Source organism: Delphinapterus leucas, chromosome 11 (assembly GCF_059928025.1).
Source record: "Delphinapterus leucas isolate spDelLeu-1000000601 "Yukka" chromosome 11, BTC_Dleu_Yukka2, whole genome shotgun sequence".
In the NCBI taxonomy this organism is placed as follows: Eukaryota; Metazoa; Chordata; class Mammalia; order Artiodactyla; family Monodontidae; genus Delphinapterus; species Delphinapterus leucas.
In genome coordinates, this window is record NC_143139.1 from 14,984,502 (window position 1) to 14,998,328 (window position 13,827).

Here is a 13,827-nt window from a genome sequence, read left to right on the forward strand (position 1 = left end):
AAAAGATCCATATGCATCTGCACTAGGCACAGCAGAACTGGAAAGGAAGAGCTGAGTGTAAATATATGGAGTAATTGTAAACATTCACTGAGAGATTATATTGTGAGAACTTTTGAATGTTATCAATTAATCATCTCAACTGTCCTGAAGTAGATGACTATTATCTCCATTTTACAGAAGTCGATTAACTTAGTCATGTTGACACAGTCTTTAGTACAGTGCTGGGACCTGCACCCCAGACTCACTGACTTTTGAAGCCAACACTTTCAACCCCTATGTTCTCTAATACTTTAAGCTCATTGTACTGAATGTTGAGGAGAAAATTCAGCCAAAAATGACACTGAGGTCTCAGGCTTTAATAATCGGGAAAATAATGGTATCGATTGAAACAAAACATAGACTATGAGGAGGCAGAATAGATTCAGGATTATTAGACACAAATCCTATCTTAACCAGCCCAGTTTCCTGAAGAGTATTATGTTTTCAGTGTCATATGAAGAATGTTTCTTTTTCATATTATTCATTGGTCCTGCTTTAGTCTTTGAATGTTCAGTTTATCCTGTGATCAGCCACTTCCAATTTAATCCACTAAAACTCTACTGTTTCATCAGGTGAGAAGTTTCCTGACAAGAAGCCTAAGGTGCAGTTAGTCATAACATACGAGGATGCGAAGCTGACCATACTTGTGAAGCACGTGAAAAACATTGTGAGTTTATCTTATCTAACAAGAAACATGTAAACCTACATTTAGAAATCACTTTCTTCCTTTAAGCAATTAATGTCAACGTTCGTGAGAGAAATGGGGCCAGCCACCAAGTGTAAGTAAGGAACAATGAACCAGTTACAGCGTTGTGCCTCAGTGTAATTGTGATCCTTGGGGGAAAGGCTGTAAAATATTTCACAGGGAAAGTCATAGAATGAAACCCAGACTTTATTCAAAATGAAGTGTCAGGACAAATCTAATGAAAAAGCTTTGAAAAAGCAGGACTACCAGGGCTTCCCTGGTGGCGCAGTGGTTGAGAGTCTGCCTGCCGATGCAGGGGACACGGGTTCGTGCCCCAGTCCGGAAAGATTCTATATGCCGCGGAGCAGCTAGGTCCGTGAGCCATGGCCGCTGAGCCTGCGCGTCTGGAGCCTGTGCTCTGCAACGGGAGAGGCCACAACAGTGAGAGGCCCGCGTACCACAAAAAAAACACAAAAAAGCAGGACTACCTAGAGTATTAAGAGCCAAAAGAAAAAAAGCTATGTCCCAAGAATTTACCCCTCTCTCATCACGCTGAGCTTTGTGGAAGACTGACTCATCTCTTTGAATAGTGCCAGCACCTTCTTTGTGAAGCCAGGAGCGCTTAGTGTTTTCCCACAGATTGCCATTGAGTACGTTATCGTATTCTGATGTAATTGCTCAAGGGTATTTCTTTTCCCTCAAAAAGTAATAATTTCTTTGATGACAGGGACCCCATCTTTGCATCCCCAGAACCAAGAACGTCAATGGTAGTTAGCCTCTAAGGAAAACTAAAAGCTGCTTTCTCTATTATACCCCATTCCTTCCTGAAGATTGGTCGAGTCAGAGAGGCAAGGATGGCAACTGGGCCATGTCGTTAAGTAAGAGAGGGAGCTTTCTTTGTCACAAGGTAATTGATTAAAGGTCTGAATCTGGGTGCAACAAACAGAAAAGGGTAACTCTAAGCCTCACCTATTTCTCTGGTCTTTTGCTAGCCTAGCAAAACAGGTCCTCCACATGGTGAAACTCCCCAGGAGAGTCCACATGGAGAAAGTCAGAAGCACTACCTTAGCTCTCTCCTTTATGCACATAAATCTCTAAGGATGCACTTTGAAGGACTTAAAGGAGCAAACTCTTCTCAACATGACATGCATTTGGAACACACTAGAACTTAATAAATATTTGTTCATTGAACAAATATTTGGCATAACTTTCAGGGAATGCATCCTTTACAAATTTAGTATTAGCCAGATATCCAAGGATGCTTGTTTGTAAATCTGTAGTGTTTGCAATCAGCCATTTTTGTAAGAGCTGGGCAAATATTATTAAATGTGTTTTTGTAGAACTTTCACTCGTTAAAATAATTATTTTCAGTTGCTTTTGATAAGTTAATCAGCTTAGCTGAGAATAGCAGTTGTTTAAGAAATTGTTAGGCTGGGAAATGAAGATTAAGTTAGTTATTTTTTATAGCTGTATGCATGTTCGTGGACTTTAAGCATCTGTATAAATATACATGATAAAATAATAGACTATTAAGAAATAGTGTTAATCAAGTTAACAGAACTTATATATGTGTATGATATATAATTGTCAACTGAAAACAGTCCTCTTGGAAACTATACATATATTTCAGTAATGTCATTGCTCAAAACATTTTAGGACATGCCTGTTGACATTGCTTTTAGCTCTGCATATAAACCACACAATAAACTTGATACTATTCAAGAGTCATGCCTAATGTTTGATCAAAAGCAGTATTAACCAACTTGGCCACCCATTTTATTCATCAGCTAAATCCCCAAATTACTTTTGACAGTTTTCAGAAATGCACTTTACACTCAGATGAAGTTGCACTACCAATAAGTATATTCAAAACCAGTGTGATGCAGGCATAAAGGTGGGGAGTAAGTGACTAAGAGCAAGAGTTTAAGATTTAGATCAAGTTATGGGTAAATGGAAAATGAGCAGGTGAATCCTATAAAAATTTGAAAACCACTTAGGGCCGCTAGAGCCTTTACGTTGCCATTGCCCTCGGAAGGAAAGTTGTTAATAATGAAGTCATGCTCCCTACTGGTTCTTCTCTCCTCCACAATCTCTTAACATAGCCCTGGAACTCCTCTTTTTTTATTTCCAGGCTTGTGGCTTTAAATACCACTTACATGTCTTTTTCTTCCATATTTTATAATTCTAGCTTGAAAGTCTCCCTAAAATCCAGAATTATATGTACAACTGATTACTCAACAACTCTAGTAGAAATTCAATAGACAGCATAAATTTAATATACATCCAATCAGACTTCTGATTATCACCCCCCTAAACCTGCTTCTTTGGCAATCTGTCTCACCTCTAAATGGCACCTTCATCCTACTAATTGCTCAGGTTAAAATCCTTAGAGTCCTTTTGACTGCTCTCACAAACTACAACCAAATTTATCAACAAATTCTGTGAGCTCAGCTTTCAGAATAAATCCAGAATCCCACCATGTTTCACCTCCACTGCTTACCACCGTTGGTTCAATCTACCATCATCTCTCACTTGAATTACTGCTGTAGCCTCTTAACAGGTCTCCCTGCTTCTGCCTTTATATCTTTTTAGTCGCTTCCTAACCTAGCATCCAGAATACTCCTTTGAGAATAAAAGTCAAATCCTGTCATTCCTCTCTCATATCCCTCTGGGGAAGGAATCTCATACCACTTACAATGAAAGCCAAGTATTGGCGCCCTTGGCCTCTCCTACCTCACCTCGTGCTACAGACTCCCTGAATCACTCCACTCCAGCCTCAGTGATTTTCTTCCTATGCCTTGAATGTTTCTGCATGTTTCTGCCCCAGGACATTTGTACCTGCTACTCAGCTTATTGGGACTGCTCTTCCCAGGCCCATGACTCAAATTCTCCATGGTTCAATCTCACATGTCCTAAACAACTGTGTTTAACTGTCGCCTTTTCTGTGAGGTCCTCTCTGACTCCCATATGTAAAACTGCAAAACCACCCCTGTTAGTTGGCACTTCCAAACTTCCTTTCCTACTTTATTTTCTCCACTGCCCTGTATCATTGCTGTAAACCCGGAGGCTAAAGCAGGGCCAAGTATATAGTAGATGCTCAATGAATACTTTGTTAAATGAAAGAATGTTAAATTACTTCTAATGTGAACAACTAAGAACTAAGACTTTTTTCACCTTCCCCAAATCATCACAACAAAGTTCTCAGGCTTTGCATTTTTCACAGCATCTCTTAAATGACTATTTTATTTCTTCTGCTTATCTGAAGACAGAGATAACATTATAATGTAAATGACAGAAAAATCTATCTGTAAATTCTCAACATATTTTCTTATTTCAAGTTTTAACTAATTATTTTTTTAGACTTTAGTATTTTCACATGCTTGAGTAATCAGACTAAAGAAGTTGTGCTTGGTTTTAATATTAAAATGAATTATTCTGCCTGCAGTTCTGTTATATTTAATAGTGAGTTTGATGAAAAGAATTGTTTATCTTATATTAAATCCTTGAAGCTTTCTCTAAGAATTACTTCCCTCCTGTGAATTCACAAGTTAAAAAAAAATTGCTAAATTTTTTTCCTTTCAAAGCAGCACGATATGATTTATCCTAGTGAACAGAGACTGACAAAGTAATGCAGGTATTTAGAAGCTTGGCCAAGAGTATTTTCAATAATTTTTCAGTTTATGTAACAGAGGAAGATAGAAAAATCATTTAGATTTGAAAGATGTTTTTAAATCTTTCTAGCGTTTTCCCATGTAGCCCACTTTAAAATGATCTCTTCCATTGACTTCTGCAATGTCTCTGTATATATTACAATGTCTCTCCTGGTCTCATGGATTCCCCTAGTTTTGTGTCATTTCTAGACTGTTTTCTTCTACCTGCTCCAGAATAAGCCCATTCCAGAAGGCTCTAAAAGTAATCAATAAGGATGCCAGACTTCCTTCTGATATTGAATATGCTCACATTATGAGAGTCTCTTACTCTGTAACAGAATAATAAGCCATTTCAAATGATGAGCAAGTCATGTCAGGGAAATCAGGGTATATCTCAAATGGAGTGCTGTTTAATCCTTTCATAAGACACAAAATCGCAGAAAATCATTACTGTATGGAAATTAACAGAAGAGAGAGAGAATTAGTCAAACACAACAAGAACCCAGGCTAAACACACACACACACACACACACACATACATGTTAAAATTTTATTACATTTTATTTTTTATTTTAAAGAATTCTTGCAATTTTACTATGTATGTATAGTCTGGGGGTCCTTGTTTTTAAAATCCACATTCCTGGATGCGACTCTCAATGACTATGATTCTGTAGTTTGGCTTGGAATTTCTACATCTGCCTTTTACAGTCTTCTCCTGGTCTCATGGATTCCTCTACTCTTTCACGTCTAGACTTGTTTTCTTCTCTCCTGCTCCCAAATACGAGCATTTCAGAAGGTTCTCTGACACAAGTGGTCCGTGGACACACTTTGAGAAACATTTCTCATGGCTAATTACCCCATAAATGGCACTCTGCATACAATGGGAGTTCTGTACTTAGCACCAAGTGACTTGTGTTAACCACTGGTGTAAAAGAGACAACATGTAGACTTGGTGAAGGTAACAAAAGAGGGTTGTGAAAATAAATCACAGATGATGGCAATATTCGACATGTAAAAATAACAATGTTCTATGTATCCTTTTAAAAACTTCTAACTTCTCACTCTGTGCATTCATTCTTTTGTTTTTTTTTGCGGTTTTTTTTTGTTTGTTTTTTTTGCGGTATGCGGGCCTCTCACTGTTGTGGCCTCTCCCGTTGTGGAGCACAGGCTCCGGACGCGCAGGCTCAACGGCCATGGCTCACGGGCCTAGCTGCTACACGGCACATGGGATCTTCCGGGGCACGAACCGGGGCACGAACCCACGCCCCCTGCATCGGCAGGCGGACTCTCAACCACTGCGCCACCAGGGAAGCCCTGTGCATTCATTCTTATCCTGAGTTCTTTAAAAGATGTTTACAATCATTACCCTGAACTCTTTCTTGGGTAGACTGACTATCTATCTCCATTTCACTTAGTGCTTCTTTTGGGGCTTAATCTTGTTCCTTCATTTGGAACATGTTCCTCTGCTACCTCATTTTGCCTAAGCTGCCGTTTTTATTTCTCATTTTGCCTAACTTGCCGTTTTTATTTCTATGTATCTCGTAGGTTAGTTATGTTTCCTGACCTTGGAGAAGTGGCTTTTTGTAGGAGATGTCCTGTGCATCCCAGCAGTGCACTCCCCTCTTGTCACCAGAGCAATATGTTCTAAGGGTGCCCCCTATGTGGGCTGTGTAGGTCCTTCTGTTGTGGTGGGCTGACTACTGAGGGTGGTCTGCTGGGCTTGGCTGGCCCCCAGACTGGTTGGTTGCCAGGCCCTGCCTTGTGCAGAGGCTGCCAGCCACTGGTTTATGGGGCCTGTCACAAGGCAGCCAGCTGCAGCACCCCAGGGCCCTGAGGCTAGTGCTGGCTCACTGATGGCTAAAGCCAGGTCCTGGGGTTAGTGCTGGACTACTGGCAAGCAGAGCCGACTTCTGGAGTCTGGTTGTAGCGCCCAGGAATCCCAGAGTTGATGTCAGATTGCTGGGAAGGAGGTGGGGGAATGGGGGAGAGGACTCCTGACACAGTTGGGTACAGGGTCTGGGCTGTCCCAAAGCTTCTGTTGGCCTATTAGTTGGCAGGGCCAGGGCCCAGCTGGTCCCAGGGCAGGTTCTGGCCTTGGTGGGTGCACTAGGTTTGTATGCTGCGGAGCTGCCATTGTCCTGTGGCTAGAGTCTACCTGCTGGTGGGTGAGGCTGGTCCTGAGGCTAGTGCAGGCTCGCTGGTGGGTGGAGCCAAAGATTCTGGTGTTGGTTTCTGCCCACTGGTGTGTGGGGCTGGTTCCTGTGTCCTCTGGTGGGAAGGGCTGTGTCCAGGGAAGGCTATGGGCTCAGGAGGTCTTAAGGCAGCTGTCTGCTGGTGGGTGGGACTGTGTCCCTGCCTAGTTAGTTGCTTGGCCTGAGGCATTCCAGTGCTGGCGCCTACAGGCTGTGAGTGGGGGCGGGGCTGGGTCCTGAGACTAATAAGCTAGAGGGAGGATTCCAGAATGGCACTTGCCAGCACTAGTGTCCACTGCCGCCAGCGTCTGTGTCATCAGGGAAAGCTGCCGTTGCCTCCTGCTTCTCTGGGAGACTTCCCAGATCAGCAGGTAGGTCTGACCCAGGCTCCTTTCGAATCACTTTTGCCCTGGGTCCCAGAGCTTGTGAGATTTTATATGTACCCTTTAAGCATAGAGTCTATTTCCCTCAGCCCTCTGGGACTCCCAAAAGTAAGGCCTGCTGGCCTTCCGGAGCTTGTCTTCCCGATGCAGGACCCCCAGGCCGGGGAGCTGATGCGGGGCTCAGACCTCTTACTCCTTTGGGAGAAGTTCTGCAATTTTAACACATTATTGACTGGTGGAATTTTGCGAAACTAACACCTGTGGCTGGTGATCTTTACCTAAGTGAATATCAAAACACTTGCATTTGATTAAATATCAACAACTTTTTTTTGCATTTAATGCATTTACTTGAAACTTTGTACATGTCTTACTAAAGCATTCTAATATTTCGTTAGAGTGTGATAGTGATAGGCAGTAGAGCAGGCACCTCTGTGCAGGGGAACAGAACACCTATTACAAATACACCGTGTTTCACTGCTCTTTCCCCTGGAAGAGCAGACTCGACACTTTCTGGCGGCAATTTTTTTTTTTTTTTTTAGTTCTGTGGGTATTATTCCCTCTAGAATATGTTCTTTTATTTACCTGATAGTCGACAAGGTGGGTCTTTGCGGGAGGCTCTTTTAGAAACACCACAAGAAGAACCAGGTGCAGGACTACCACTACATTCACCAGGATGGTCAGTTACCCATTCTCTAACTACTGCTAACAAAAATTGCGTGTAAGTCATTTTATTCTGTGCATTAAGGCTACAATAAATTTTAAACGCATTGAATAAACCACAATTACTCAAATAGAAACCCACTTTTTTATACCATTTGCTAGTTTTCCAGAGGATACTGAAGTTTGCCAGATATTGATCAGATCGATCAACTCCTTTCATATATTTATGATACTCTAATATACAAGTGGGATTAGTTATCTGATGGCCAGTCCTCCTGTCTTCCTTTCCTGTAGATGCTATAGAGGCGTCATGAATAATTGTCACCATGCAAACTAGCCTCTTGTCTTTCCATATAAGAAGAATCACTTCTTCCTTCTGTAAGAATGTCATTTCTCCCCTCCGTAGATTTTTGGATTTCTCCTTAATTGGTTTGGTAGACCACGATTCTCTCTTATAGTCCCACGATCTCTGGTTTTATTTTTCAACAGTATTTCAGATGTGGACACACTGTTGTAAAAATTGTCTCAGTAAATATGGTGTCATGAACCAAGGTAAAGTTGTAGGACCAATAATATTGTTTCTTGCAGTTTCTTTCCTTCACCTGTGTAAATCTCAAGGTTGCATATATATCCAGTTTCACTTTCGCTAACCATCCTGACCAAAATTCCATATTTTGTAAGTTTTCTGGCATTATAGGTTTTGAATCTGAGGCATCCTCACCACTTTATCATTGCCTCGTCAAGTGATAGCTCTTGTTTGGGTATATAGATAGATTGAAATTTTGGTAGAAAATAATCCAAAATAGGTTTAACATTTGAAATTCTGTCTGCAGGAAGTGGAGTTTCCGAGTTATCGTTCAAGTGAAGAAATTTCATTATGTGTTCGAATCTTCTTCTTGTCATAATCTTTGGAAAGATAGGTGTTTCAAGTAAGGGATCAGTCGACCAGTATTCTTTCCAGTGTGACTTTCTTATTTGTCCCATCAAAATTATTAATCCAAGAAACATCTTCCTGTCACTATTGGTTACATCAGTCCATTTTAAAGCCTTATCATACTTTTTATATGGTTTTTTATTCTGTCGGGGACACAAGTTTGTTTGAGAAGCGTCCAACTTGAAAAAGTTGTTACCAAAAATTAATTCTGTTATTTCACTAACACTTGGCGGATTATTACATTCAGTAGTTACACCTGACATATCTGTAAAGTCATCTAATTTTCCTGAAATGTTGTCTTCAACCCACTCTTCTGTAGAAGCAAAGGAGCATTCTCCAGCACCGTGAGTTTCATTTTCACTTTCCGTATCAGAATCAATCACTAAGGTTTTTTGTCTTTTTTGGGTCTAATATTCACATTGTCTGAATCAGAACCATATCTCGAAGAACTGTCATTTTCTGAGACACTAGTATATATTTCGCTCGGACAATCAGAGAAAGTATCTGCATAAAATTCACCGAAAAATTCTTCTTCACTCAAAAGTTTGCTATGTGTCATTTTTGAAAATTTTACAGTAATAAACTTGAATTTATAATATACACAAGTTTGGAACAAAAACCTAATGGGGCAAACTGTGAATGATAATGACAATCATAAATGGTATAATGAACCCTTGATCAATTTTAAGCTCTAACAACTTCACATGGTGATATTAATTGTATCACTGTCTGAAAACGTATTGATACATCTCCGGTCAATAAGTTGTTAATTTTCTCCTGTTTGTGGATTGCTCACCCAGGAGTATAGGACTAGACTATATTGTGACTCCTCCCCTCCTACCAGTCTCATTGTGGTTGTAGAAGATCTTTTCTGGTAGGTTTCAGTCTTTTTTGTTGATCATTATTCTGTAAATAGTGGTAATTTTGGTGTGTCTGTGAGGGGGTGTGAGCTTAGGGTATTTCTACTCTGCTGTCTTGGCCCATCAATCTTGTGCATCTTTTTAAACTAACTTGGCTAAGTTCTCTGACTATCCCAATTCTTTTCAATTTTTTAAAACCTAGATTTGTAAAAGAAATTTGTCACTGCCCCATCCTAGATTCACTTTATCTAAATAAATGTCAGTTTCTTGATAAAGGGCAATTTTCTAATAATAATTATCTCATTGATTATATTTGATTTATATTCCATGAATAAAAAATTGTTCTTCCAGAGTTGGCCCATTACGGCACTGATTTCCTGTTTCAAAGAATAAGATGCAAAGCAATGGATAGTGAAGAGTACCCAGGCCAGATATAGATATTTTATTGTGTCTCATGATTTTTTTTAACCAAAGAAACATTAACCCTCAAAGATTACCAGTTGGGCTTCCCTGGTGGCGCAGTGGTTTAGAGTCCACCTGCCGATGCAGGAGACACGGGTTCGTGCCCCGGTCCGGGAAGATCCCACATGCTGCGGAGCGGCTGGGCCCGTGAGCCATGGCCACTGAGCCTGCGCGTCTGGAGCCTGTGCTCCGCAACGGGAGAGGCCACAAGAGTGAGAGGCCCGCGTACCGCAAAAAAAAAAAAAAAAAAAAGATTACCAATTATTTCTTAATAAAACAAACCATAAATTGTTCTATAAACCTATAATAATTGGTATGATAATGGTAATTGATCTCTTCCAATAGCCAACACCTTTAGTTCTTCTTTCTTGAACTTTTCTATTCTCAGGCTCTCCATAAAACTTCACTGTCTGTACATTCTCTAAATCTCTTTCTGAGGCTTCCTTAGCACTTACAAATTTAAACTAGATAAGGTACATAGTGCTTTAATAGATGTTGACTTCATCTTTAGCCCTTAAATGTGAAGATTTTACAGTGTTCAGGGCTTCAACTCTTCAAACTAATTTCCTAAGAAATTTTATTCAGTTTTGAAACTTCACAGATTATGTGAATTACTCCTAAATTTATGTCTCTGCTTTTAATATTTCTCTGAACTCAATTTACATATTTCCAACTGCCTGATAGGCATTTACACTCTGATATCTTGACATCTCTTTAAACTCAACAATCCTAAATTATAGTCCTCTACTTCCCACTAAAACCAACTCTCACTCAGAACTACTTGCACCATCCCCAAGTAACTCTTGATGAAAACTTCTCTGTAATTTATTTTCTATATTTTAACTTACTCCAGTACTCCTATATGTAATCAGCAAATCATTTTAGTTTCCTTTTACTTTTATTATTGTTAAAATTTGACTCTATAGTCTCTGTTAATTTATCTGTAGATTATTTTGGTTGATTCCTGTGGTATTCCTTTCCTTGTTTCTTACTTCTCTATTCTGCCTAAAACATCTTACAACTCCATTTTAATCATATCAATAAAAAATTTTAATAGAGTCTCAGTAAATTTAAAATTGTTTAGCCTAATATTTAAGATACTACGCAGTCTAGCTATAACCTGCCTTTTATATCCACCATCCACAGTACAAAACTTGTGTTATATTCTAGATGGTACCTTCACTGTTGACTAGACACACATCAGTCATTCTAGTTCACTATATCATACTTCTGCTTACCTTCTATTTACCTTCTACGTCCAACTCAACTTCAAGGCTCAGCTCAAACCTCTCACTCTCTCTGAACTTTCTAGGCCACTCTTGTTCCTAGTTATCCTTCCTTCTTTGGCCTCCTGTTACATTTACTCTATATACCATCCATTTGATATTCACTGCCTTATCTCAGCTCTTGAAACTTATCATCTTGGCTCATCCTGTAGTTTCAATTGTATTGAAAATTTACTGATTGTAAAAGCTGTGGGAAATATATTTTGTGTATCTCATAGTGCTAGCGCAATACTGTGCCTTTAATGCATGTTTGTTAAATAAGTCAATGTTTGCTTAAGTGTACGTCTGTGAAAACAGCCACAGTCCACAGCAGTTTAGTTTAAGCTGTATTTACAATTGAATAGATTTTCTCGGTGAATTCTGCTCTCTATAATACTTGATACTAAACTGAGAATGGTCAGGTGACAAATATTTGATCATCACTTCTGTCTCACTTAAGAATAAAGTGATTTCCTGCTGAGAATTATTGCTCTAAATATTCAACAGCTCTGGACACTCACCATCTCCCCAGATGACATAGCCGTCAATGTATAGGACACCACATGATGTAAATTTTATTTAATCAGTCTCTCTTCTTATTGAAAGCCTTGTACCCTAATCTCTATCCTTTATCCAAAATCTCCCTTAATTCTACATTCTAACTTTAAGAAAACAAACAAACAAAAACACATAAGCTAAGGCCCTGACATTGGTTCTCATAATTTGGTTCCTTCCTGACTTTTCTGAAGTCCCTTTAGGAGTGACATCAGCATAATAGTGGCAAAAGCCATCCCTCATTTTGTCTCCCACTCAACAACAAAAATTCATCATTCATCCACAGACAAAAGTGAGACCCAACACCATCCACCAAGGGATCAAGGAGGAGTCTCACCTACCTATGCTTCAGGTAATAGACACACAGGCCTCAGTCCCAGCTGAGGACCCTGCAGTGGGCTGTGTACTGACTCCTGCTCCTCTCAGCCACGGTGCAGGAGCTCCTGGAAAGCATTGTCTTAGACAATCATCCATGGATAAAAGAGCCTTTGTGGAACTTCAGGTATGCAGAGAAGAAGTTCCACAACACTGTGGTAGCAAAAAATATGAATCTGGATACATTGAAATGGGCAGAGAGTAAAGATTGGAGGAGGTGACTGCCACTTTAAATAGGAAGACAACAATGCAAAATTTCAAGGAACATGAAAATCAAAGTAACAAGACACCACCAAAGGATGACAATAATCTTCCAGTAACTGAACTCAAAGACCTGAAGATCTGTGATTTACCTGATAGAATTCAAAATGGCTATTTAAAGGAAATTTGATGAGCTACAGAAAACACAGAAAGATAATTCAAAAAGATCAGGAAAATAATACATGAACAAAATGAGAAATTTAACAAGGAGATAGAAATTATTGTTATTATTTTTTTTTTTCAGTATGTGGGCCTCTCACTGTTGTGGCCTCTCCCGTTGCGGAGCACAGGCTCCAGATACGCAGGCTCAATGGCTATGGCTCACGGGCCCAGCCACTCTGCGACATGTGGGATCCTCCCAGACAGGGGCACGAACCCGCGTCCCCTGCATCGGCAGGCGGACTCTCAACCACTGCGCCACCAGGGAAGCCCAATAGAAATTTTTTTTATGAAAGAAACCAAACAGAAATTTTACAGCTAAAGAATATCATGAATGAAGTGAAAAATACAACAGAGAGCATCACCAGGAGAATGGATCAAGCAGAAAAGGCATCTGTGAGATAGGAGACAGGAACTTTGAAATTATCCTGTCAGGGGAGAACAAAGGGAAAAAAAAAAAAGGAGAGTGAGGAAAGCCTATGTGATATATTGAAGTTCCAGGAAAAGAGAGGAAAAAGGGAGCAGAAAGTATATTTAAAGAAATAATGGCTGATAACTTCCCAAATCTGAGGGAAGATTTGGATATTCGTGTTCATGAAGCTCATAGGTCACAAAACTCAACTTTAAAGAGATCCTCTCCAGAGCACATAATAAAACTGTCAAAATTCAAAGATAAAGAGAGAATCTTGAAGGCAACAAGAGGATAAAAGGCTTGTAACTTACAAGGGAGCCCCCGTAGAGTTATCAGCAGATTTCTCAGCAAAAACCTTATAGACCAGGAGAGAGTGAGATGATATATTCAAAGTACTGAACTAAAGTATATGCCAATCAAGAATACTTTACCTGGCAAGCCTGTCTTTCAGAAATGAAGTAGGGATAAAGACTTTTCCAGACAAACAAAAGTTGAAGAAATTTGCCACCACTAGACCTGCCTTATGAGAAATGCTGAAAGGAGTTCTTCAAGCTGAAATGAAAAGATACTAATTGGTAACACGTATATATGAAAATTTATAAACCCTGGTAAAGTATATAGTCAAAGTTAGATTACTCTAATACTATAATATGGTAGAGTGTTAACCACTTAATTCTAGTATAAAGGTTAAAGGACAAGAGTACTAAAAATAAGTATAGCTACAATAACCTGTTAATGAACAAACAACATAAAAAGAGGTAAATTGTGACTTTAATAACATAAAATGGGGGGAATAAAGGGGTAGAGTTTTTGTATATGACTGAAGTAAAGCTATCAGCATAAATAGATTATTATATCTGTAAGATGTTTTTTGTTAAGCCTCATGGTAACCACAAAGAAAAAACCTACAGTAGATTCACAAAGGATAAAGATAA

The 13,827-nt window shown here is 39.5% G+C and overlaps 1 protein-coding gene across 6 annotated transcripts in view; it reads left to right on the forward strand.

Annotated features, from left to right (window-relative positions):
- Positions 1 to 13,827, forward strand: part of PIK3C2G (phosphatidylinositol-4-phosphate 3-kinase catalytic subunit type 2 gamma) — a 385,825-nt gene that overhangs the window by 341,678 nt on the left and 30,320 nt on the right. For all 6 annotated transcript variants that reach the window (XM_089920361.1, XM_089920358.1, XM_089920360.1 and 3 more), the window contains one exon: positions 612 to 706. In XM_089920361.1, coding sequence (XP_089776487.1) covers positions 612 to 706 — 95 coding nt within the window. The remainder of the gene's footprint in view (positions 1 to 611; positions 707 to 13,827) is intronic.